This window comes from Aspergillus ibericus, assembly GCF_003184845.1.
Source record: "Aspergillus ibericus CBS 121593 unplaced genomic scaffold BO80scaffold_80, whole genome shotgun sequence".
NCBI classification, from domain to species: Eukaryota; Fungi; Ascomycota; class Eurotiomycetes; order Eurotiales; family Aspergillaceae; genus Aspergillus; species Aspergillus ibericus.
In genome coordinates, this window is record NW_020292178.1 from 28,848 (window position 1) to 53,167 (window position 24,320).

General features: G+C 54.4%; 13 protein-coding genes across 13 annotated transcripts in view; 7 read left to right on the forward strand and 6 right to left on the reverse strand.

Moving 5' to 3' along the window:
• BO80DRAFT_369289 (uncharacterized protein) overlaps positions 1–971 on the forward strand; it is a gene marked incomplete at both ends in the record, with an annotated part of 2,063 nt that extends 1,092 nt beyond the window's left edge. Inside the window, one exon of the mRNA XM_025716386.1 lies at positions 127–971. Coding sequence (XP_025569567.1) covers positions 127–971 — 845 coding nt within the window. The remainder of the gene's footprint in view (positions 1–126) is intronic.
• A 299-nt stretch (positions 972–1,270) lies between these two features.
• On the forward strand, positions 1,271–2,884 carry BO80DRAFT_275313 (triose-phosphate isomerase TPI1). The gene is made up of 6 exons (XM_025714873.1): positions 1,271–1,627; positions 1,725–2,004; positions 2,058–2,132; positions 2,239–2,351; positions 2,410–2,624; positions 2,675–2,884. Exons 1-6 carry the CDS (start codon positions 1,590–1,592, stop codon positions 2,701–2,703), a joined length of 750 nt encoding a protein of 249 aa, XP_025569568.1. The 5' UTR covers positions 1,271–1,589; the 3' UTR covers positions 2,704–2,884.
• Positions 2,885–3,006: 122 nt separating this feature from the next.
• On the reverse strand, positions 3,007–4,539 carry BO80DRAFT_394374 (mitochondrial distribution and morphology protein 10; the record flags this gene model as incomplete). The annotated part of the gene is made up of 2 exons (XM_025717282.1): positions 4,345–4,539; positions 3,007–4,283 (listed from the first exon to the last, which is right to left on the reverse strand). The coding sequence occupies exons 1-2, from the start codon at positions 4,439–4,441 to the stop codon at positions 3,007–3,009; spliced, it is 1,374 nt and encodes a 457-aa protein (XP_025569569.1). The 5' UTR covers positions 4,442–4,539.
• A 167-nt stretch (positions 4,540–4,706) lies between these two features.
• BO80DRAFT_430019 (ribosome assembly factor MRT4) lies at positions 4,707–5,981 on the forward strand. Its single transcript, XM_025720611.1, has 2 exons — positions 4,707–5,023; positions 5,126–5,981. Exons 1-2 carry the CDS (start codon positions 4,830–4,832, stop codon positions 5,679–5,681), a joined length of 750 nt encoding a protein of 249 aa, XP_025569570.1. The 5' UTR covers positions 4,707–4,829; the 3' UTR covers positions 5,682–5,981.
• Positions 5,982–6,573: 592 nt separating this feature from the next.
• On the reverse strand, positions 6,574–7,994 carry BO80DRAFT_369257 (U1 small nuclear ribonucleoprotein 70 kDa; the record flags this gene model as incomplete). The annotated part of the gene is made up of 4 exons (XM_025716385.1): positions 6,574–7,286; positions 7,386–7,482; positions 7,538–7,665; positions 7,733–7,994. The coding sequence occupies 4 exons, from the start codon at positions 7,992–7,994 to the stop codon at positions 6,574–6,576; spliced, it is 1,200 nt and encodes a 399-aa protein (XP_025569571.1).
• A 265-nt stretch (positions 7,995–8,259) lies between these two features.
• BO80DRAFT_469544 (mitochondrial 54S ribosomal protein mL43) lies at positions 8,260–9,117 on the forward strand. The gene is made up of 3 exons (XM_025723024.1): positions 8,260–8,363; positions 8,424–8,506; positions 8,581–9,117. Exons 1-3 carry the CDS (start codon positions 8,325–8,327, stop codon positions 8,870–8,872), a joined length of 414 nt encoding a protein of 137 aa, XP_025569572.1. The 5' UTR covers positions 8,260–8,324; the 3' UTR covers positions 8,873–9,117.
• BO80DRAFT_430023 (putative RING finger domain protein) lies at positions 8,959–10,946 on the reverse strand. Its single transcript, XM_025720612.1, has 3 exons — positions 10,490–10,946; positions 9,505–10,374; positions 8,959–9,451 (listed from the first exon to the last, which is right to left on the reverse strand). The coding sequence occupies exons 1-3, from the start codon at positions 10,535–10,537 to the stop codon at positions 9,305–9,307; spliced, it is 1,065 nt and encodes a 354-aa protein (XP_025569573.1). The 5' UTR covers positions 10,538–10,946; the 3' UTR covers positions 8,959–9,304.
• A 307-nt stretch (positions 10,947–11,253) lies between these two features.
• Positions 11,254–12,907, reverse strand: BO80DRAFT_439553 (WD repeat PRP19 family protein; the record flags this gene model as incomplete). Its single annotated transcript, XM_025721085.1, has 5 exons — positions 11,254–11,717; positions 11,780–12,243; positions 12,290–12,734; positions 12,791–12,835; positions 12,895–12,907. The coding sequence occupies 5 exons, from the start codon at positions 12,905–12,907 to the stop codon at positions 11,254–11,256; spliced, it is 1,431 nt and encodes a 476-aa protein (XP_025569574.1).
• Positions 12,908–13,069: 162 nt separating this feature from the next.
• Positions 13,070–14,060, forward strand: BO80DRAFT_430026 (DUF4604 domain-containing protein). The gene is made up of 3 exons (XM_025720613.1): positions 13,070–13,235; positions 13,312–13,344; positions 13,398–14,060. Exons 2-3 carry the CDS (start codon positions 13,314–13,316, stop codon positions 13,862–13,864), a joined length of 498 nt encoding a protein of 165 aa, XP_025569575.1. The 5' UTR covers positions 13,070–13,235; positions 13,312–13,313; the 3' UTR covers positions 13,865–14,060.
• Positions 14,061–14,325: 265 nt separating this feature from the next.
• BO80DRAFT_450386 (GTPase RIA1) lies at positions 14,326–17,885 on the forward strand (the record flags this gene model as incomplete). Its single annotated transcript, XM_025721810.1, has 6 exons — positions 14,326–14,352; positions 14,472–14,492; positions 14,565–15,475; positions 15,524–17,044; positions 17,100–17,422; positions 17,506–17,885. The coding sequence occupies 6 exons, from the start codon at positions 14,326–14,328 to the stop codon at positions 17,883–17,885; spliced, it is 3,183 nt and encodes a 1,060-aa protein (XP_025569576.1).
• A 1,014-nt stretch (positions 17,886–18,899) lies between these two features.
• On the reverse strand, positions 18,900–20,146 carry BO80DRAFT_275736 (exosome non-catalytic core subunit CSL4). The gene has a single exon (XM_025714874.1). It carries the CDS (start codon positions 19,902–19,904, stop codon positions 19,158–19,160), a length of 747 nt encoding a protein of 248 aa, XP_025569577.1. The 5' UTR covers positions 19,905–20,146; the 3' UTR covers positions 18,900–19,157.
• Positions 20,147–20,526: 380 nt separating this feature from the next.
• Positions 20,527–22,570, reverse strand: vac8 (protein anchor VAC8; the record flags this gene model as incomplete). The annotated part of the gene is made up of 6 exons (XM_025721811.1): positions 20,527–20,858; positions 20,911–21,660; positions 21,719–21,964; positions 22,015–22,128; positions 22,188–22,308; positions 22,397–22,570. The coding sequence occupies 6 exons, from the start codon at positions 22,568–22,570 to the stop codon at positions 20,527–20,529; spliced, it is 1,737 nt and encodes a 578-aa protein (XP_025569578.1).
• Positions 22,571–23,428: 858 nt separating this feature from the next.
• BO80DRAFT_275752 (uncharacterized protein) lies at positions 23,429–24,192 on the forward strand. Its single transcript, XM_025714875.1, has one exon. It carries the CDS (start codon positions 23,541–23,543, stop codon positions 23,943–23,945), a length of 405 nt encoding a protein of 134 aa, XP_025569579.1. The 5' UTR covers positions 23,429–23,540; the 3' UTR covers positions 23,946–24,192.
• Positions 24,193–24,320: the final 128 nt, after the last annotated feature.

Genomic DNA, 24,320 nt, shown 5'->3' on the forward strand with positions numbered 1-24,320 from the left:
GTCCTGCGATGTCTGGTCCTGCGATGTCTGGTCCTGCGATGTCTGGTCCTGCGATGTCTGGTCCGGTGAATTCGGGGCCCACGGCGCCCGGTTCTGGGATGTCGGGTCCCGGGATGCCCGGTTCAGGCAATGCTCCACACATGGAGACAAAGATCAATGGGGTTCGGGGATTCCCCATTGCGCCTGGCGTGCAGCATCAGAGGCACGTATTTGATCCACGCCCCAATCCGCCACACCAACCAGAGACCCATCCTGTGGGCAGACCAAATGCCTCAGCCGCCGTGGAGGACAAGCCCGAGACCGTCAGGCCCGTGACTCCAGCAGCCGAGCCCGAGGTGGAGTTGGGAGTAGAGTCTAGCAGCGTGGGAGATGACGAGTCAGTGTTCGACTTCGACGATGAGAGCTCCGTAACCGACAGCTCCGATGATGAACTCGAGCTGCATGATAAACCCCAGCCGTGGCGAGGCAGTCTGTATCGTCGACACTCGACCCCGAGGACCAAGCCATACCGCACCCACTATCGAAAGCAGCCCCAGAGGAATGGTTCCGACAATAAGTCCGGCCGTTCTGGATATCCCACTGGCTGCATCGATGTGGTGCCTGCCGACAGTAAGCATGTCGACCCCCGGACCGACAGTGGCCCCGGTCCGGATGTTTCACGGCCGGCCCGGGACCGGCCCAAGATCATCCATGCGCCTGTCAGTGCCGACGACCTGGATTTGGAGCTTCTGGACGAGAGAAACGAGCGATTTCGATGGGGGCGGGCGAGGAACGATATTCGGACGCAACTCCTGGACGACCGGGAGGCCCAACTGGAGCTCCGCGAACAGATGGTGGAAATTCAGGCCCGCATGCTGGAGCAGAAAGAACGGCTTAATGAGGCACGTTACCTGGGTCGACGCTTGTCCCTGCGCGAGCCGGGGCCATTCTATGCGCCTCGATCACGCTATATGCCCGAGGATCTCCAGTGACCGAAAGAGGGTCGGAGTCGCTTCATTGTTTTTCCCTTGTTGGGGTGTCTTTCGGGTATTTCTTCGGGTGCTTAAGGGACGAAGTGGGTATACCATAACGTCATGGAGGGGACTGGTACGGGTTAGAGAAGACAAAAGTCAGTAGCTACCGTTCAACCGCGCTAGGAGTTCTTTTGCAATGTCATGAAACTGGGATGTCACGCGGAGAGTTGCCCATTCCTAATGAACACACCGAGAGGGGATGACTGAGGAGAAGAGAAGCGTAGGGAGAGAGAGAAGGAGGAGGGAGTGCCAGCTCAGCAGCGAGTGACTTATCGATAAGCCCCGCCAGCGGGCATCCAGTACTAAGTTACTAAGTATTAGACCGTCCGGGTGGGCGGCCGCTGCCCCTCTCTGCTCTGCCCCCCTCTGCTCTGCCCCCCCCCCCCTCCGGCTGCCTCGTCGTCATTCATCCTTCCGGTTCTTCTTCTTCTTCTTCCTCTTCCTCTCTTCTTCTCTCTCTCCTCCTTTGCTTCATTCTTGCTCTCTTCCTCCCTCTCTATCTTCCCACTACCTGCCACAATACCCCTCTTCCGTCACACTCCCCGTCTCTTCCATTCACACAAACATCTCTTCAAAATGCCTCGCCAATTTTTCGTGGGTGGTAACTTCAAGATGTATGAGACCCTCGTCTACCCCGCGAGATTCTTCAACCCGACGCCTCCCCCACGAGCTGGCTGGCTAACCAATAGCTCCTTTCTTGCTCAACCACAGGAACGGTACTGCGGACAGCATTACCTCCATCATCAAGAACCTCAATGGAGCCAACCTGGACTCCTCCGCCGAGGTCGTCATCTCTCCCCCCACCCTCTACCTGCTCCCTGCCCGCGAGGCCGCCGACGAGAAGATCGGTGTGGCCGCCCAGAACGTCTTCGACAAGCCCAATGGTGCTTTCACTGGTGAAATCAGTGTCGAGCAGCTCCGTGATGCGAAGATCAACTGGACTATCATTGGCCACAGCGAGCGCCGTGTCATCCTGAAGGAGACCGACGAGGTATGCCAACCCCGGTTGTCCAGCCCCATATTTGAATTTGCTAACAGCACTAGTTCATTGCCCGCAAGGTCAAGGCCGCCATTCAGGGTAACATCAGCGTCATCTTCTGCATCGGTGAGACTCTTGAGGTATGTGGGCCCTGGTCCCCTGTACTTACTTTTTTTTTCCCGCGAACTACCCCTCTTCGAGCTCGCGGTGACCCGGTGGGTGAATGGAGACTAATGCCAGTCACAGGAGCGTGAGGCCAACAAGACCATCGATGTGGTCACCAGACAGCTCAACGCTGTTGCCAAGGAGCTTTCCAAGGAGCAGTGGGCCCAGGTTGTCATTGCTTACGAGCCCGTCTGGTAAGTCTTCTTCTCGTCAAATTGGCTGGTGTGTCGCACGCGCGCTAACCCTATCCAGGGCCATCGGTACCGGCAAGGTCGCCACGACCTCCCAGGCCCAGGAGGTCCACGCCGCTATCCGCAAGTGGCTCGCCGAGGCTATCTCCGCCGAGGCCTCTGAGAACACCCGTATCATCTACGGTGGCTCCGTCAGCGAGAAGAACTGCCGTGAGCTCGCCAAGGAGGCCGATGTTGACGGTTTCCTGGTTGGCGGTGCCAGCTTGAAGCCTGCCTGTATGTTTCCTTCCCCGCACTTGCAGTCCCAGTCACTAACGGTTTCGTAGTCGTCGACATCATCAACGCTCGTCTGTAAGCAATCAATATTTGATTGGACATGTGATATGATATCCGTTATCCGGCCGCCAGACTCGATGCCAGCAGGTGTGTGTCGGGTCCGGCGGAGCATGAAAAAAATAACAAGGACGCATTGGCCGTCCAATAAGCAATAAAAAGAATATATATCCAATAAATCAACTTGAATACCAACAGACCAGGGCAAACACCTTGCTGTTCCCTCCCCACATGCAACCAACCTCTATCTATACCCGATGACTTTATTACTTAGCAGTAGTATCCCATAGTTAACACATATTTACACATCCAACCCGACCCCAAATCACGACGAGTACAACACCGAAACCCCCACTCCCCGCCAATACGACTTCCCCAGGCTCCCTCCCCCACCACTCTGCGCCCCCGCCGCAGCCGCATACGACGACGTAAACGAACTCGGCCCCAATCCCACCCCCGCACTCACCAACAATTCCTTGACCCGGCCCTCCCACAACAACCGCACATTCCACGACTGATCCACCCGGATCTTCAACACGGATTCATTCTCCTGTTCCTCCTCCTTGATCGGTTCAGGTAGAGGAGGCGAAACAGTAGACGACGGAAACATGCTCTCGCGCATCTTCCGTCGCGCCCATTCCAGCCCATCGTCATCCGGGCTCCGCTTACTCTTGCGCCAGAGTTCGCAGCCCGCTACCATTTCGCTTTCCCAGCTGTAGACGTTGAAGCCGAAGCGGGAGCTGAAGGCCAGGTTGGGAGACGCGCGGAGGGAGTAGGTGGTTGAGAGGGAGCCCGTTACGGGAGTCAGGGTTAGGGTTAGGGTGTAGGGGAAGGTGGAGATGGGGGTGTTGTTGGGTTGGTTGGGGGGTGGAGAGGTGGAGGTGGAGGTGGATTGTGAAGAAGGGAGGTCTGTTGCTGCGGGGAGGGTACTGAATCGCAGGCCGGTGGACATGCCGATGAGTGAGGATATGGGGGAGTAGTATGCTTCTGCGCCGGCGGAGAGGAGGGAGAGACGCGGGGACGATGACGGGCCATCGCGCGGGTCGGGGCCAAAGTTCCATAGTCCGCGCCACCCGAAGAGGGCGTTATCAGTGCTGAAGAGGTACTCGTTGCTGTATTTGCCGGTGTTATGGGAGAGTTGGGTCAGGAGGGAGGCCTGCGGGGCGGATTTGGAGAGGAGTGGGCCTCGGGTCGAGCAGACGGCGAGGGAGAGCTGCATGGTGGGAGAGATGCGGCGTAGGAAGAGGGCGTTGAGGGTGGTCGGGGGAGGGAGGTGAAGGGTTGCGTGGAAGAGGGTCGCCTTCTTGCCGATTGGCACATGGTAGGGGTCATTGTTGAGGTCGTGGAGGATGGACTCGGCGGTGAGGTCCTCGATTGGGGCTATGGGGGCTTGGACTTGGCGGTAACCCGGGGAGAGCTTGCGCAGGGGGATCAGAGCACTTTTGCTGGGGGAATGGTCGAGAGGGACGGTGCTGAAGAGGTAGGAGACTGAGCCATCGATCAGGCCGACGGTGCCGAGGGTGTAACTCGTCGCGAAGTGCGGAGTGGATAGGGACGAGAGATGGACGCGGAGACGCTCCGGGGTAGAGAAGTCGAGGAGGGCTGATGGAGAAAGTTAGTGCATGTTCACATTTCGACCGAGCAATGCGACTGGTATACATACACTGAGCCGTGGCCGTGAGAGACGAGTATGAATTGTCGCGGTTCCAATTCGTCGCCTCGGCGAAGGCGAGTTGGATGTAATCCATGAAATCAAGCATTGTCGGACTGGAAATATCCCAGCAAATAATAGTCAAACAGCGTCACCCATCCAATCCATCAACAGCCACCCACAATACGGTAGCCGGCGAGAAAGCAAGAGGGGAAGATGAAGTATGGCGGAGATGCCCGGCGGCATTGAAGCCGATCAGCTCATTGCCCGAAGCAGCCTAGGGCCGTCCGGAGCCGGATAAGCCCCGCGACAACGATAATCCGGGCGTTATCGACAGCCGCAAAGAAAAAAAATCATTGGATCTCGAATCCACAATTTCCCGCGCCGGCCTTTGCATTATCTTCGACCTCTTTTTCTCTTCTCCTCCATCAGCCATCGCCCACGTCTATCCCATCCGTCGGACTTTTAGTCTACCACCAAATATCCACTAATTCACCATGCCTCGCTCCAAGCGTGCCCGCATCGTCCACGAGTCCAAGACGGCCAAAAAGTCCCACAAGGAACAGACCCGTCGCCTGTACGCCAACATCCGGGAAGCCATTGAGAAATATGACCATTTGTTCGTCTTTGCCGTTGATAACATGCGCAACACCTATCTGAAGGATGTGCGCACTGAGTTCGCCGACAGCCGGTTAGTCTTCCCTCTTCCCCCTCTACCCCCGCCAATATCACCCCCGATGCCCTCAAACACATACATCCAACAACCATCTAAACTAACATACATCAAATTTAGTCTCTTCTTCGGCAAAACCAAAGTCATGGCCGTAGCCCTCGGCCACAACCCCGAAAACGAAGCCGCGCCGAACCTCCACGTCCTCAGCCCGTACCTGACCGGCGCCGTCGGACTCCTCTTCACGTCCCGCACCCCCGACTCCGTGACCGACTACTTCGAGTCATTCCGGCCTCTGGACTTCGCTCGCGCCGGCACCGTGAGCACCCGTGCCTTCACCATCCCCAACGGCCTGGTCTGCTCCCGGGGTGGGGAGATCCCCGCTGCCGAGGACGAGCCCGTCAGCCACACGCTCGAGCCGGAGTTGCGGAAACTGGGCGTGCCGACGCGGTTGGTTAAGGGTAAGGTGATGTTGGAGTTGACGGAGGGACAGGAGGGATATCCTGTTTGTCGGGAGGGGGAGGTGTTGGATTCGAGACAGACGACGTTGTTGAAGATGTTTGGGGTCGCGACGGCGGAGTTTCATGTCGCTTTGAAGGCGTATTGGACGAGGGAGTCCGGGGAGGTCAAGATCCTTGAGAAGAAGGAGCAGAGTGGTATGGAGGTTGATGGGCAGTGATGGGTTGGGTTCTCCCCCCATTGCGTCGTCTCGTTGAAAAGTTTCGATTCCTCTCTTTTTCTCTTTTTTCGTATAAAGAGAAGGGAGGGGGCTGTTGGTATTTTACACCCCTTTGATGTGATGAGATCCCCTGGGCATCTTTGGAGTTGGGCATGGCGTTTTTGTTGTTGCTTCATTCTTTCTGTTCTGTTCATCTGATTCGGTATATATTCTGCTTGATGAGCGTATGACGGACATACCGATATGAATACCAATCCGAAAAAGCTACAATAGAAATACATCTCTTCCTATGACTCCTTGGCTACATATCTTGATGATGAAATATTTACACGGTCTGGATATAATCATTACCTTCATTTACTGCCGTCCGAAGATCCCTGGCAATCGGTCATTGCTATGGGGTAAAACCCTACCTGATCTTCTTACCTGGACGTCCCCGATCCCGACCAGAAGTTACCGCCTGAAGAGAAAATGAACTATCTAAAGTACATACTTACCCCGGAGAGAGTAGCGGCCGCACACGGGCCAAACGACACGAAGACGAAAAGGACACGAGTAACAAAGACAAGAAGAGAAGAGAGAGCAGACAAGGGACGAGGGGTCGCAGCAGAGCGTCTGCCGCGACGGGGAAATCGACCTTGGAGGGATAGTATGTGTTCCATGGGTGGATTGAGAGATCGTGACCAGCATTACGTAGGAAAGACGCGGCGCACTTCAACTGTGGTGAGTAATTGGTGGTTGAAGTCCAATGGCACGGAGCTTGAGCCTTTGTTGACCTTGCCTTACCCATTGCTGCAACAGGATATAACAAGAGAAGAGGATCAAACCAAGAATACCCACCAGCAAACCGTCACCGAACAAGGGGATGGGATGATCCTCCTGCGAGGGAGGCTCAGTATCTTCTCTTGGCTCGGGGGTCATCATACGAGTCATCTTCGTGGTATCTCTTCCTCCCGTAGTCGTCTCCCCGACCTCCGTACCTGTCACGATCACGGTCGCGTTCACGGTCACGGTCCCGATAGCGATAACTATCCCCCCTATCACGGTCTCTGTGACGGTCACTGTCACGGTCGCGGTCGCGGTCTCGCCGATCACGGTCACCAAAGCCTTCCCGGGGCCTGATGGGTTCACGGTTGCTGCCGGTAGCACCTCGGGGTTCACGATCAAATCTGCCACCAGGGCCACCGGGGGGACCGCCAGGACCACCGGGACCACCAGGTCCACCAAACCCTGCGTTCCGTCCGCCTCCTGGTCCAGAGGGAGCGTTGGGGGGAGCTTGACCACCGAATCCGTTACGACCTCCCTGGTATCCGATACCGCCCCGGGGTCCTCCAAAGCCACGGTCATTACGGAAACCTCCCTTGAAACCACCTCGGCCACCTCCGAAACCACCCCGGAATCCACCTCCATAGCCACCAGGACCAGACGGGGCGTTAAATGAGCCGGGGCCGATAGGCCGTGAGGGCAAAGCCTTGGTGTAACCACGACCGCCAAGGCCACCGCCAAAGCGCCGGGGCTTCCATCCCTTGACCGTACGACCGCGCTCCACATCTACCAGAACACGGCGGTCCTTGATGCGGATACCATCCGTCTCTTTGTAGGCAGCTGAAATCGTCAAGAAGAACTAGGTTAGCATCAAGCACGCACGGGAATTCGATACCAGTCTGAATCCAGAGTGACAGGCGACTAGATCTGCAGCAATACCTTTCATGTCCTTTTCGCGCTCATACACAATAAAAGCATATCCCTTGTGTGATTTCTTCGAGCCCTTTGGCGTCACGGTGTCTTTCACGATGCGAATCTGAGAATCGTCAGTGATTATGTGCGACCGAAAGCCTCTCGGCCTGTAACCATACCCGTTCAATAGGCCCGAACCGGCCAAACTCCCGTTCCAGGTCTGATTCCTTGACATCGTAGCTCAGACGAGCGACAAAGAGCGTCTTGAACGGATCGCCTCGTGCTTGTTGGTCGTTGGACGGGTCAACTGCAGGAGGGAAAAAAAAAATCAGCATCAGCACACGCGTAGACGAAAACAGTCGCAATCGCCATACAAGTCTCAAGCCCCTCCGTCAGTTGTTTCTCCAAGTTCTCCTTTTTCTCAACCTTCTGGCGCAATTTGCGCTGGATCCAGCTTTCCGTGGGCGTGTACGGAAGCTCTTCTTCATATTTCTTCACCTCAGGCAGGAACTGCGCAATGCCGCCGATGCTACTTTTCTTGCAATCTTCTGGGGCACGTTCGATGGGCGTGACATAACGCAGAGGCGGACGAGGCTGAAAGAGCGCCAGAAGTGGAGGGGGGAGCTTGTCCGTCATCTTGGGCCCTCAGCCTTAGATGCTCTAAAGTAAAAAAAATGCAGGGACTAATTCGGAATCTCCAACGGCATCGAGGATGAAGAAAGCAGATGGTCTGAGTCGACCGGCAGTAATAGCAGCGTTGGGGGGGAGTTTCGCGTCGTTCCCGTCCGGTGCTGCTCTTGGCTGCTGGATCTGGAACCGCTAGTCGCCGTAGCCGAGCTTGCCGCGGTGTCCAATGACAGTACCGTATTGAGTCCGGCGCTGAAAAGTCCCCGACGTTGTCCCTCGAGATTGTTGAAGTTGGTCGACGCCCTCCCCGCAAGGAACCATTCATACAAGTCTTCAGCAATGCCTGTGCAAGGAATCCGTTCGGTGACGGCCGCTAGAGTGCGTTTTGGGATTGTTTGCAACCTGCCGTGGTACCTCACATTGACCTGACCTTTTCAGAACGGCGTCGGCGCCTTTATCCTACAATGCAAGCGGTTGGAATTTCACTACTGTGACTGGGCTGGTAGCTCTCGGGGCATGCTGTATGTTGCTGGTTTTCTCTGGGTCGATAGATGAGGTTTTGTCTGGGATCATGCTAATGTTTGGCGTGGGATAGGTCGTACTTAAAACACCAACTTCCTGCCTTCGCCAAGGCAAACCCTCAGATCGAGATTCGGGTCTCGCCGCGGCCGCACAAGCACCCTGTCGTTAAGGGCCACTACGTCAATGGACGGGAGAAGGCGATCTGCGTCCGGAATCTGGAGCCGGAGCAAATAGTCAAGAAGGTCCACTTGTTGAAGGAGGCCAGTGGAGAGAAGCTGAAGCGCACCAAGAAGCCCGTCACCAGTCTCAACGAGAGTGTCAGAGGTATCTGGTCCCCGTACCACGGAGGTCTCAAGTCGGTGTAAGATGGGGGTTTTGGTGCGGTCATACGGTGGTGTTATTTTTCTGGTCAGATGTATTATGGGCTACTTCATCTCTTTGTGTACTTCTTTTGCGAACCCGACTCTGTCTTTGGTTAAATTATATGTATCATATGTACAGAATGTCTTCATTGATATCCCCTTGATGTGGAGCGCCGTCGTCTGCTGGCGAGCAGTTGTCATTAATCACGTGGACCACCGAAATCATCCGTGCACCGTATACCCAAAACACTCTATGCTATAAATATAAAGAATGAACCCCGACCAGAAACCCAACCAACCGAAACAAATGCAATGAGGGTATCGAAATAGCTGATCGTGAAGATCGCGAAGAGAAGAATAGATAAAGAAGGCCCCCGGCCTTGCGCCACCACCATGCGATTATTATACGAACTCCTGATTTGGGAGCATCTTCCGTTACAGGTAGATTTGGAACATCGACCTGGGTGAGCTCACGGGCTTGCCACACCCAAACACCTGGCATTTAGAGAAAGCCTTCGTCTTCGATGTGTTTTTCTTGGCCTTCGAGAGCGACCGGTTAGAGGCGCATTCGCCGCAGTAAACCTAGGATTGGGGTCAGAAAAAGATGGGGAAAGCTGGAACGGAGAACCACATACATGTCCGCATTGCTTCACTACCCAAATCTGCTGCTTTACTTCGTCCCCGATGCCCAGCTCCAGATCACAGTTGGGGCATATAACAACATCGTCTTCTTCAATGTTTCGGGTGAACCCCTCCGGTGGCGGAGTAGGTGGCTTGTAAGAGTTTGCAGGCCCTCTATCTGGCGTCACGCCCGTAAGCTGGTAGTCCAGACCTAATGGCCCGTCCACATCCAGGTTGATTGTCAAGTCGATAGCGCCCGCGCGGCCGTCGCCGAGCCACAAGGACTCCACTTCACTCAACGGAGGAAGTGTTCTGCGAAACCCTCTGTATGCAACATCTGGTCTAAACTGCTCGCCAAAAGGTAATGGTCGATGAAACGGAGTCTGAAGTTGCAGCACGTCGCGCCATATGTTGCGGGGGGGCATTCGATCAAAAGGGGGCAGCGGCGGCGGTTGTGGTTCCATGGGCTGCAATCGTGGCCGTGGCCGCAGAACCGTTGCTCCTACAAATTGGACTTCGGGGCTGCCCGGGGAATCAGGTTGATTGGCATTGTCGGATTCTTCCTCCAGATCTACCACCTCCGTCAGGATGTCCCTGGGGAACCGTGGTGGACGTGGACGTGGACGCGAGTGTGGACGGCGAGAACTCTCTGCTGGGAAAGGTGGTTGCTGTTGGGCAGTTTGTTCGGGGGTATCAGGTTCGTTGGTCAAATCAATCACTTCATCCATCTGCGGTGAGGCCGATGTAACCGGCCGACGGAGATCGAGGCCATCCCCCGGGTACCTCCGAAGCGGTGGCAACGACGGCCCAGGAGTTCTTGAAGAGGACGAAGTACTGGTATATAGGCGCTCGGAAGATGTATCGGACATTTCACGGTGAGTTCTCTAGCAGTCGGACTCGTCTGTTAGTGAAACCTACAATCCTTGATCTGGCATGGATATACCCCGCCTCCCTGAGGGATTCGGGGGGAGGGGGGTGGGACGGAGGCTTAACACAAACCTTTCTTGGGCGAGAACCCACAAAGAGGACACCTGAGTCGTCGCTCATGGCCGAAGATCCAGGCCGTATAGCTATGAGAGTGGTGAAGGGAGAAGAGAGGAGGCGGTTGGGAGGAGGAGGAAGAAAAAGAAGAAGAAGACAAGGGCGGGCGATTTGTTGGTACAGGGAGGTGAGGTAGTGATTAACAGCCGAAGTTAGGCCTCAGTTGCGGTTGGTGGAGGCCATGCTTAGTAGTGTTCACGAAGTGGTCTGGGTCCGAGGCCCTGCGGTGGAGTGGCATGTCGAATTGTCTCCGGTGCCTCCCTTTCGCCTCCAGTCCTGTTGGTACCGGGTTTGTCCAGCTGGCCACCCTGCAAATGTCTCAGAGTCTTTTGGCAAGGGCCTCGTAGGGTTATTATTTTTTTTTTTCTGCGTTCTGGGATAGCCGTGGCAACGCCGGTCAGGCGGCGTGGTTCGGTTCTCCAGAGGGAGAAACAAATATATGTACTCCATACTGTGAAACCGAAACGCACCCGCGGCGGTCAACCAACCACTCCGTGCGTGAATTGTCACGCCAGGTCCGGTGACAGTGACAGTGACAACTCATAGTTCCTGGGCATTGTATGGTCAAGAAAATCCGGGAGCTTTATTCTGCATTTGCCTTTTATTCTCCAGTTGTTGGCCTGACAGGAAACGAAGACGCCGTTCACAAATATTTCAAAAGTAGCACAGAGAGCTAGAAGTACAGAACAACAAATGGGAGGGGATTTTAAAAGGTATCATTATTACTGCGCCGTCAGTTCCGTCACGCCTCCCTCGCGATTCAACGCCACTATAGACTGGCCAGCAGAGCCCCAAGCCGCCGCAACCGCGGGCACCGCGCTGCGCAAGGGCTCCGACCACAATTTGGATGCCTTGACATACTGGTGCACCGTCACGCCGCTAGGGCCGGCTGTAAGGAGAAACTGGCCGGTGTAATCCCAGTTGATAGAGTCGACCGGGCCGCCCGTCTCCAGGACCTTGGTCTCCTGTGCACTGCGGAGATCCCAAATGGACACGGTGGTTGAGTTTTCGGTGACCGCGGCCAAGAACACACCGTTTTCGGAGAAGAACAGAGACTTCACAGGCCCGGACATGGCGAAGCTGGCGGCCGACGCACCGGTTTTGATGTCGAAGATCTTGATTTGTCCGTCCACGCCACCGGCGGCAACCAGGTGACCATCAGGGTGAATCTTTACGGAAAGAAGAGCTAAATGGGAGAAGTTAACGTTAGAAAGGTCCCAACAGGCGGTTTATCTGAGGGCTGCTTACATGCGTCGCTGAAGATCTGAGTAATGACCGAGTTCGTCGTCAGGTCATACAGGACATAGCTCTTGTCAGCGCCAACCGAGGCGACGATGTCGCCAGTGGCATGCACGGCAAGCGCCGTTGCAGCTCCGGCGTGGGAGTTAAAGTTTGCGACTTCATTTCCGTTCTCAAAGACCTTGACGGAGCCTGTAGACGAGGCCACGATAGCCTTCTCGCCCGCCCAGGCGGCATCGGTGACAGGCCCACTCGCCTGCAAGTTTTGGATGACCTGCTTCTGGGAGATCGAATAGACACCAACAGCTCCGTCTGCGCCGCCAATCAGTGCCAGCTCTCCGGATGGATTGACAGCCAATGCCTTGCTGCCCGGGTAAAGAGCCTCGGTGCTCTCCGAAGGCTTGTATGTGGAAATGGCTTCGCTTGTAGCCCAACCTTCCGGAACAGGACGCTTGCGACGTGTCTTAGACAGGCTGTAGATGGTTAGATAGGCCAAAAGGGATAGCTGAAGCGACTTACGATGCCTGTGTGCTCTCCACGCGTGCCAGGACTGCTTCAGGCAGACCGGTCGCATCAACTTGCATAGCATCGCCAGAAGCGGCAGCGGCGCTCCTGGCACCGACAGTAACCTTAGATAGCGCATCACGGGCCTCGTCTCTCTCCTTCGTCAATCGAGCAATCACCCGCACGGCGGCATCGTGCTGGTAGAGCGCGGAGCTGAGTTCCTGTCGTGTTTGTGCCAAGGTCTGTCGCAATGTGTAGGTCTCGAGAGCCAGAGCGTCCCATTCTTCTTGGAAAACACTGAGCAACGAAGGAATCGATGTAAGGGTGGGGGGTCTGGGCCGAACGACACGCTGGGACTTGATCTCAAGGAGGTCGTCTGTAGAGAGCTCCTCTCCGTTCACGGGGTCCTTTCCATTCTCGGCGATATACGCTTCGATGAGGCGCTTTTCGAAAACGCTCCCTAGGCGGGCATTAGCCTCATTACGTCGCTGCGGTGCTCTCGAGGTGGTAACATACCGCTCTTGGGCGAGACGACGGGCACTTGTGGTGCCTCTCCCGAGACTGTTGCACATTCATCATCAGTAACCGGGACTATAAGACGGCTCCATTGCAACACTTACTTGCGCAAAGCATTGTATCTGATGTGGGTTGGTTGATGGGGGAGGAGGTTGGTTCGACGCGAAGCTTGCGGCTCCTCTGGACTTTTCGACCTCGCCCGATCTGGATTAGCCGCACCGCAAAGTGCGGATGGCTTGGCGGCCAGCCAACCTCTTCTATAACATTCATCGATGTCATCACTGCTTCACGGCTGTAGCTTCAAGGCACCATTGTTGATCCAACCTGTCAACAGCAGGCAGGGTAATTCATAATAATGCATAGCGCATGAGCTGTTCCAATTCCTATATCTCCATTCTACGAAGAAGCGCCTACTATACAACCCACATCTCCTTCGGGAGCTGCTGTAACACCAGTCCCTCCTATTTTCTTGATTGTATTTGAGAATAGATAGGCTGACAGTCACCCTGCGGCGGATTAAGCCATGTCATTCAAATCGAAGGACCTCGCATACGGTATGTTGCTTCAGATTCGCCTCCTATGGGCCCGGAGTTAATGGATCAAACAGATGCAAAGGAGCCCGCTTTCCTACAGAGACTCAAAAGCCAATACGGAAACACTTCAGGTCGTCTCGAGAGACCAATTGCCCGGCCACGGAAACCGAGGGATGATAATGACGATGACGGTCCTACCTACGTTGATGAGGAGAGCAATGAGATTATCTCCAAGGAAGAATATGAAGCATTAGTCCGCGGAGAAGATGATAAGGAAGACGAGGACGCTAAAAAGGATCCAGAACAGTCTGGCACTGGCGAAGACGGTAAACCGAATGCGAAAACCGAAGCGGATGCTCCGATCTCGAAACAAAACCTGGCAGAAATAGGAGGACCACGGAAAAGAAAGCAGGGCAAGGTAGTCGGAGAAGAGAATACTACTGAAGAGGCTGAGGAGGCACAACAAAAAGAGCCAGACACTCGGAAACCAAGACCCAAGACAAAAAAGAAGAAGATCAAGCTCTCGTTTGATGACTCATAATGACAGGATTTGAGTCATTTAACCCTATACTAGCACTATACCCTATCATCGCCAGGGATGAGACTCTGTATCATCTCTCCGACTTAGTTCAATCTTCAGAATCGAGTAGTTATTTAGTCAGTTCGGATGATACCATGGAGTGATGACATGGTTGACTATAACACCCGCAACCTGGTAGTCATAGTTAAAGCGCAGCTATTAATAATCGGGGAATTCAGCCTTCAAAGATCAAGTAATAAAAACCTCACATTTGCCATCGCTTCGGGTCGACCTGGGCTGGTGCGAATCTCGTTCTCCGGATCCGTAGGCCAGGTTCCTTCGAGCTTGACATTTCCCGACGACGAGTTTTTCTTCGTATTATTCCGCAGCACGCGGCACGGGGAACCAACAAAAGAGCAACTTTCAGGCCTGGCTTTTCGTGGACCCTGGGAGCTGTGTGGCAGCACCAGACATCTCTCAAAATGCCTGTCGTCAACGTGGATGATCTTGTCCGTCTGCAACGGAGGCCCGATGACATACGGAATGCAAGTTACCCCTCCATCCCACTTCCATGGCGAATGCCCGCCATCCGCTTCGCTTTGATGGCCAACGCTAACTACAATCCCAGATCTGCATTCTCGCCCACGTTGTATGTATATTCTCTAGGTCTAATGGAGAACACTAGTGCCTTCTCTCGATTCGCTTGCTCACAAACCTCTAGGATCACGGTAAAACATCCTTGACGGATAGTTTGATCGCCACCAATGGCATCATCTCACCAAAGCTGGCGGGTAAGATCCGCTACCTGGACTCCCGTCCAGATGAGCAGCTACGAGGAATTACGATGGAGTCCTCTGCCATCTCTCTCTTCTTTTCTATGATGCGTCGTCCTGCTCCTGACGCTGCGCCGGTCCCTAAAGAGTACCTGATCAACCTGATCGACTCGCCTGGGCATATCGATTTCAGCAGTGAGGTGTCGACCGCTTCGCGCCTTTGCGATGGCGCTGTGGTGCTTGTTGATGCCGTAGAGGGTGTCTGCAGTCAGACGGTCACGGTGCTGCGTCAAACCTGGGTGGAGCAACTGAAGCCTATCCTGGTTATCAACAAGATTGATAGACTAGTTACTGAGCTGAAGATGAGCCCTAGCGAGGCCTACTCCCATATGAGCAAGCTGCTGGAGCAAGTCAATGCTGTCATCGGTAGTTTCTACCAGGGTGAACGGATGGAGGAAGACCTTCAGTGGCGAGAGCGCATGGAAGAGCGTGCTAATGCATCTGCTGCTCGCGACAAGGATCGCTCCAACGACGAGCCTACGGCAGAATTTGAGGAACGGGATGATGAGGATCTTTACTTCGCACCCGAGAAGAACAACGTTATCTTCTGCAGTGCTGTCGATGGCTGGGCGTTTACTATCCGTCAGTTTGCGGTAATTTACGAAAGGAAACTTGGAATCAAGCGCGCTATCCTCGAGAAGGTTCTCTGGGGAGATTACTATCTTGATCCGAAGACAAAACGAGTCCTAGGTCAGAAGCACCTGAAAGGCCGTGCTTTGAAGCCCATGTTCGTTCAGCTTGTGCTGGACAGCATCTGGGCGGCATACGAGGCTACAACTGGTGCAGGAACAGGAAAAGGGTATGACGGATTGTGAATTCGCTCTGTTCTCTTGCTAACATGCGACAGCGACCCGGCTTTGTTAGAAAAAATCACCAAGTCCCTGAACATCAACATCCCCGCGTATATCCTACGCTCGCGCGATCCGAAGAACATCATGACGACTCTGTTCTCGCAGTGGCTGCCTTTGTCTACTGCCGTCCTGGTGTCTGTTATTGAATATCTTCCTAGCCCGCCCGCTGCTCAAGCAACTCGACTGCCAGCAATGATCGAAGAATCCCCCGGTTCTCAGTTTGTGGACCAAAAAGTGAAAGATGCGATGATCAACTTCAAAACAGAGAAGGATGAGCCCGTCATCGCCTACGTCAGCAAGATGATGGCCATTCCGGAGAGCGAACTGGTGTCGAGCAAAAAGCGAGCTGGTGCCGCCATGTCGGCCGATGAAGCTCGGGAGATTGCTCGCAAGAAGCGAGAGGAGATTGCGAAGATGCAGGCGGAAGCCAACGGTGACCAGGCTGATGACTTTTCTCGCATAACATCGGCGTTCGAACGGACATCCCTATCCGATAACCAGACGGCTGATGACGAAGAGAAGGAAGATCCCGAACATCTCGTCGGATTCGCACGTCTTTACTCCGGAACGCTCTCAGTGGGGGATTCTGTATACGTTCTCGCGCCCAAGTTCTCGCCAGAGAACCCTCATGCCAGCCCTGAGCCTCGGAAGGTGACTGTCACCGACCTGTACCTGCTCATGGGCAGGAGTCTTGAACCTCTCCAGTCGGTGCCTGCCGGTGTCGTCTTTGGTATTGGCGGTCTCGCAGGCCACGTTCTCAAGACAGGAACCCTGTCCTCGCAGCTCGAAGGCAGCATCAACTTGGGTGGTGTCTCACTCAACACACCACCGATTGTTAGAGTTGCCCTGGAGCCGACGAATCCAGCAGACCTGAGCAAGATGGTCACTGGCCTCCGCCTCCTTGAACAAAGTGACCCTTGCGCGCAATACGAGGTCCTTCCCAGCGGCGAGCATGTCATTCTGACCGCTGGTGAACTGCATCTCGAACGTTGCATCAAGGACCTCCGTGAGCGCTTTGCCAGATGCGAAATCCAAACCGGTCAGACCATTGTACCATACCGGGAAACCATCATCAGCGCCCCGGAGATGGCACCCCCAAAGAACTCTGAGCTAGGCAGAGGAGGCATCCTGGCCGTTTCCCCGTCGAAGCAACTGACCATGCGCCTCCGCGTGGTCCCGCTTCCCTCAGCTGTAACGGAGTTCTTCTCGAAGCACGTGGGAACCATCAAGCGTCTCCAAACTGAGAAGAGAACAGCCGCGGAAGCCCAGTCCAGCGAAGAGACCACCAATGGCACCACCGAGAGCGAAGCCAGCGACGCCACAGACGAGGCCCTCGAATCGACATCTCTCTCCCTAAAAGACTTCAAGCAAGAACTTAGCAAGATCTTCGACGAAGAAGTCACCGATGACAAGGGACTCTGGAAGGACGTCGTTGACCGAATCACTGCCTTTGGACCGAGACGCATTGGTCCTAACATCCTTGTCGATGCCACAGAGGTCAACACCTGCGAGAAATTGTAAGCTATTACTACCCAACAGCCCTAACAATGTCTCAGCTGCTAATCCCAACAGCCTCCTCGAAGATCCCAAGCAACAACCCACCATCAACGCAGACACCAGCAGCCGCGAAGCCCTCTTCGTCCGAGACTTCTGCGACAAGATCGCGCATGCTTTCCAACTGGCCACCGGCCAAGGCCCGCTCTGCCAGGAACCGATGCAAGGCGTGGCGGTCTTCCTGGAAGACCTGTCCGTCAACGCCAGCGACGAAGACCTGGACCTCGGCCGTCTGACCGGCGAAGCCATCCGACTCGTCCGCGACAGCATCTCGCAAGGCTTCCTAGACTGGAGTCCTCGAATCATGCTCGCCATGTACAGTTGTGAAATCCAAGCCTCAAGTACGTCCTACCCCCCCTCCCCTCCCCTTTCCCCTCCACCTTCCCACCAACCAAAAACTAACCCACCCTCCCCACCTCAACAGCCGAAGTCCTGGGCCGTGTCTACGGCGTCATAACCCGGCGTCGCGGCCGCATCCTCTCCGAAATCATGAAAGAAGGCACCCCCTTCTTCACCATCCTGGCTCTCCTCCCCGTCGCCGAATCATTCGGCTTCGCCGAAGAAATACGCAAACGGACGTCCGGTGCCGCACAACCACAACTTATCTTCGCGGGCTTCGAAGCCCTAGACGAGGATCCGTTCTGGGTGCCGGCCACGGAAGAGGAGTTGGAGGATCTGGGCGAGTTGGCGGATCGCGAGAATGTCGCGAAGAGGTATATGGATGCTGTACGGAGGAGGAAGGGGTTGGTGGTGCAGGGTCGGAAGTTGATTGATGCCGAGAAGCAGAAGACGTTGAAGAAGTAGATTACCTCGTGTATTTATCGGGTGGGGTTGGTTTTTGCATGGTTCTCATGGTGGAAAGGGAATGAAAATAAAAAGGAGGGAAGGAAGTGAGTGGGTGGGGGTTGTTTATATGAACCGGATATAGATGTTTATTTTTACGTTTATCATGTTCATGATGTTTCACATGTAGAGTACTTGCGTATTGTATTTTGCACAGTTGATTTGGATCCGACGGACCTGATCTGATCTTGGTGATTAGACCATAAAAGCACAGAATCAAACAACTGACCATTTCAATCTCGTGAATTCGTACGGAGTACAACGATTAACCTCAACCACATGATGTGACACATTCACGTATCCTTCCGGACCATTAAATCATTACTTCTTTCTATGATGACAATGATAGTATAAAACTCAGACTGTCTTTTGATATAAGTATATTAAAGGAATATGATTTGCCTATTCCAATTCATTGTGAATTACGACCAGTATATAATCTAGAATCATTCACTCCGATGAAATCAACTAATTCTAGCATTGACAGTTACTATATCCCAGAACCCGATCTTAAGCCGTATCCATAGATATTGTGTTCAATTACTACGAGTCTATGCGTATATGTATATGCCCGAGTAAAAAATACTCCCCTTATCCACGAGACAAAAAAACAGGGGAGCTCTAACAAGGGTCGCGAAGGTGAGTAGACCTCCGCGCCGTAAACGTTCATCTTCCTCCGATGACAAACACAGCTTAGTATGGAAAGGACCAAAGCCATGGATACTTAGGAGGGATAACGAAGATATCGTTGTATATCTGGTGATAGGGAAGGAAAGAGGGAAGGGAAGAGTGAGTGAATAAAGTTTATTTGGATCCTGTCAGGAAACCCTGTAAGAGAGGAGCCGCAGATGCACAGGATATGCTGCTGGTTCTGCAGGTATGGTATGGTTGTAGCCAATGATGTGGGAGCACATCGACTGCTACTAAAGATATGTACAGTCATTAAGTCGTGATTTGTTCGCTTGTCGGTCCGACGGGTCCGCGCTTCCGCGACGGACTCTCAGCAGCAAGCGTGTCATCCGAGATCCCGAGTAAGACTCTGCCAGACCCGAGCGGGCCGCGTGAGAAGCGGTGCTGGGAGGATCAGAGTCCGGGGTAGTAGTATCAGCCACTCAAGGCATTCCGGGATCCCGAGTGCCGACTGTAAGGATGGAGCCGTCTTAGCGGCAAACTGGCGCTGCATAGAACAACACGATGGTAATCGGGTGATTTTCGAGGACGACCATCCATCGATCAGAACGGGCGCGCAACCTTCCTCAGTTCCGCAACCCCCGTCACCGGATCTCTCATCTCCTTCCAGCTCACAGGGAACATCATATTACCAGCGTCGCTGCGGGCCATGACAACGCCCAGATCATTCCGTGCAGTCGTAATGTAGTAGAAGCTTTGATCGCCAAGCGAGATGACCGTTCCACGCACGATGTCTCCCACCCGGAACATCTCGTCCATCACGACACGGTCTTTCTCAACCGCGCGCACATCCTCCTTCCGGATAAGCGCTTGGAAGCGAAGTTCGTCCGAGCTGCTATGGTTCTCAGGGTTGGCAGCGGACGAGAGGATCGCCTCGATGTTGTCATTGTCCGACGCTGTTTGCGAGGGGTTGAGGGGCTGAGAGTTGGCGGATTCGTCAAGCACGACAAGAATCGAGACCGTGGCCTGTCGCTTTTGGACGCGTGTCACCCGCGCCAGGACGACCGAGTCCACCGCCGGAAGGGTGTTGTATCTCAGTTTCTGTTTCCCTGCGCTTGCGGATTTCACTGGAGCAGTTGTGCTGGATGCGGCTTTTGTGGGGATGGATCGGGAGACACTCAAAACCGACTTTGTTTTGGAGCTGGGTTGCGCCGGATCCACGACCACCGGGCCTGCGATGGAGGCATAAATGTTGGCATTTTGGACGTGGGTACCAGGGCCTGCGACATAAGCGGCAATTGAGCCCAGGCGCTGGCCCGGGATGGCCACAGCTGGGAGGGCAGTGCTCATTCCCACACGGCGGATTACGACCCGAAAGTTCAGAGGGATGAGAAAGGGAGGGGACAGAGGAGCTTCTCACGAGGCAAGCTTGGGTGGTGGACGCGAGCAACCGGCAAAGCTTTTCTTTGGCGGGAGGGGCGGTGGCTCGGCCGGGATCAACGGTTGATCCGGGCAGCGGGCACGGGCCAATGACATGCATCGACGGAGTACATCCTACGAGGAGCACGGAGTACCGAGGACAGTGTACCGAGGATAGCACCCGACGATGGCTAATCATAGGTATCAATGTATTGCAAGTATAGACTCGAAATCCTCTAACCGTGAATACAGTATTATGCGCAGACACAATGAAGTCCGCACAGCGTCATCCTATAGACGACCACGGACAACCATCACACCGAATGCTCGCTGACACGAAGCAAAGACACACCAAATCAAATGCCCGCTGAACACCTCTGACTGATACACGTCAATGGGTCGAAACACTGGAACACAAGGCGGCTCAACTTATAGATAAGAAAGAGAAGGGGAAAGAACAGAAGAGAAGGTGAAAATAGGTCGGTAGAAGATAGATAGGGAAGCGAAAAAGGAGTTGGTCCGAAGCCAATCGCACGTCGTTAAGGGGAATACATTAACCTTCTACCAGGGTCTGCTTGTGACCGTTCCCAAGAAACTCGAGGCATCGCCGAGCCAGCGCAATGACCTCGCCCTCCCCGTCTTCAGCGTCCTCCTCGTCCGATTCGATGCTCTTGTCGGAGATCGACTTCACCATCTGTACAACATCGTCCGACTTCGCGATGTATCCGATCAGTCTTTGATCTTCAGATTCCAAGAGCTGGAGCAGCGTCCAGATGGCAATGTGCTGGAACGTAGGATCGCCGCTGGCCAGGAATCGGTTCAGGTAGCCGTGAATTCCTCCGTTTGGATCCGCCCAGTCACGAACAAAGATGGAGTAGTCTCCCACTGCGCAATCAGTCAGTATATATGCATTCACTCTGCAAGTGTAGGTTCATACCTTTAGATGAGAGATTACCCAGCGCCGCGGCGCTGTTTCCTTGAACTTCAATACTCTCCGACTCTGTCAGAGGAATCAGGACGTCAAAGACACCAAGATTCAGGAGGTGTGGTTTGAGCTCATCGCTGAGAGCCAGCACAGCTATCGCAGCAGTCATCTCAGACTGGACGCTGAGGGGAACACGAAGGACCAAGTCCTTGCACTTCTGAACGGCACCGGCTTGAAGGACCAGTTCCTTGTTCCGATCGGAGCTTGCAGCTAGATTTCGTAAGGTGGAAATGGCGTGGCACTGAATTTCCTCATTGTCGGTCGAGCCCAGAAGGTCAACCAGGGGCTTGAGGAAGCCCGCATCGATAATAGGAGACTCGTTCAAAGGGTGGATAGAGATGTTGCGGATACACGCGACGGCGGAAAGGATGAGCGGAAGGTAAGATGACTGCAGGAGTCGCAGTAGTGGTGGGAGTCCCTTGGCTCGAACAATTTCGAGCTGGTATTTCTCGTCGGAGGCAAGGTTTCGTAGTGCCAACGCCGCTTGGCACTGGACCTTCGGCGTGGATGAGTCCATCAGGTGCACTAGCGACTGCACCAACCGCGACTCTGTTTGAGCCAGTCTTTTGCGATTTGACGAGTCGACAGCGATGTTGCTGAGGGCAGTTGTGCAATAGTATTGTACATCAACATCGGGAGAGGAGAGTAACTGGACAAGGACAGGGATCGCGCCGGCGTTGACAAGTTGTTGTCGGTTATCATCTAAGCATCCCATTGTTAGGACAAACAGCACCATGGATTCGGATACTACAAGACCTACCCGAATGTGTCATATTCAGCAGCGCGCCTGTCGCATTACGCTGTACTCGCATGTCCTTGGACCTGGCAAGACGAATCAATGGACCCAAAGCACCTGATCGAGCGATCTTGGCCTTGTTGTCCTCATGTGTAGCCAAATTCGTGATGCAACCGACCGCGTTGCATTGGACCTCGACATTCGGTGACATCATCTGCCGTATCAGAGGAGCCAGTCCCCCCAAAGCAACGATCAGCACTTTATTGTCCGCTGCGACCGGTCAGCAATCGAAATGGTGGGGGCACGGAAGTAAGACCGACCATTTACAGCTAGGTTGCCTAGAGCTGCACTGGCAGCACGTTGAACTTCGATATCCGAACTCTGCAATAAGAAGAGGATCGGCTCCAGTGTGTCCCGGTCAACCTCGCGCACATCTGTAATCACCCCCGCTGTTAGTCCCGGCGACATTAGGTTGGGCCTGCTTCAGACGCACCTCTCTCTGTGATCTCAGCGAACGTCAGACTGGCGCTCCGTTGAAGATCGACATTGTCTGAATACACCAGCGTGCTTAAGGCCCGAAGGGGTTCACCGGCGAAGAAGTCGGTCTCGGTCCTCTAGGATGACATACAAGTGAGCACGGAACGAGGGGGAATGCAATGGCAGATGGAGAAGCCCTAGAGCGTGCGAGAGAATGGAACGTACGTTTTCAAGGTACCCTAAGAGATCGGAGACTGCTTCGCGCTCGTTGTCTGCCAGTGTGGTCTCATAAATTCCATCCCTCGAGCGGCCACCGATCGGGCCGATACAGGCTGAGATATGGCACCAACGGTCGACTGTCGACAGACAGGACAGACACGCACTTGTAATTCCGCTCATGCCTTCAGAATGGGAGGCCCGCAGGACCAGAAGACGGCCCCGCCAGGGTTGACTAGGAAGGCAAAGGGTGGCGGAGAAACGCCGGATGAAGGAAGAAGAGGAGTGGAGAGGGTGATTAGCTTGAATTGTTCAGCAAGCTTGTCGCTTCCCTTATTCCATTCAACAAAGGCTGCAGCGAAGGCGGAAAGGCGTGGCTGGGCGGTCGGGAAATGAAGGGCAGAGGAGGAAGGACCGAATGGCGCTGGCACAAAGAAGGGGACGAGGGGGGAGGCTCTGCAAAGGGAGCGGCGGGAACACAAGGCCGGGCGCGTGACAGCAAGAGATGGGATAGTAGAGAAGGAGGAGGAGGAGGAAGACTTGGACTAGGGGAGGGAGGGAGGTGGTGATGGAAGACGACAGTAGCTAGCTTCCTTCGCGTCCCGATTTCCTAGCAGCTTGGCTCGTTTATCTGAGTCCAGTCTAATAACCGACAACGAGCCCGGTCGGAGAGAGGGAAGAAGTGATGGTCAATGGAGGAGGGCGGGCGGACAGGGGTGGGAGGGAGATTGCGGACGGCGGGAGGAGGTCGACTCGATGATGGTTCATCGCAGGAGGTGATGCTGGACGAGGTGGTGAGCCAGCAGCAGCACGCCTTGGAGCGAGCCGGGCGGGCAAATGATAACGCGCCCAAAGGCAGGGAGCTTACTTAGTAGCCCTTAGTAAACTTAAGTGGTGACCCCCATGAACCAAAGCTCCACCATCATGCTGCGCTGCAAATCTGCGATTGAATGGCTTCATGCGCTTAGGTGATGGCATTATTCATCGTTGGGCTCCTCGTGGAGATCCCACCTGTGAGGCTTGATACTACATACATGCCATCGAACCTAATGGTGGATGCTCCGTCACCGCCGTTGTTATCAATGGGGTCTCTGTCCCCGTCCCCATCCCGGTTGTTTATCTTGTCCCAGCTAATCGTGCTCTCTCCGTCGTCATGCTTTCTCCCTCGGCCCCACTGGCACCGCTAGTAGTGTCCGTTATTGGGAAGCTCTCTTGCGGCCTCACCTCCCTCTCCCAGCCACATTCCGCTGGTGCCGACCAGGATCATGAAACTAGTTCGGTGGTTAATGCTCCCCTCGTGCAGAAGGGGTGTCATTTCGCGCATCCCAAGACACGATCGCAATCTCTCCCGATCGGCCAACCCCATCGTCATCATCATCAACATCAACATCAACATCATGGGGACAACCCTCCCCCGGTTCCACCTCGGAAGCTAAAGACCACTACTGTCTACACCGTAGATTTAAGCAAACACAAGGACCATCGGTTGCCAACTACCAGATGCCATTTGCCAGTTGCCAGTTGCCAGTTGCCAGTTGCCACGGGTGATGCGAGTTGATAGACGCTGAACTTTGTCCAGGCTTTGATAGAGCACGGCTGGCACCCCAGTGCCCCCCTGCGGGTCACTCACCACCCTTAAGCTTCCGTCTACTGCAGGATGAGAAGAAGCAAGAAAGCTGCCTGCATGAATGAAAGGCTCGCAGGACAAGGATAGGAGGGGTTGCCGTAGTATAAACTCCGTTCTAGAAGACGTTGCCCAATTTACCTAGGGTGAATTTCCAAGGGACGATGGACTGTGGACTGTGGACTGGATAGTGACGCGACATGATCACCGGACAGCGGAGGCATGATCATCCTGGCGGAGCGTGGGGAGACTATTTTGGGTCAATCAATCACCTGTCAACCCAGTCAATCCTTCCCTAGCGGCATGCCA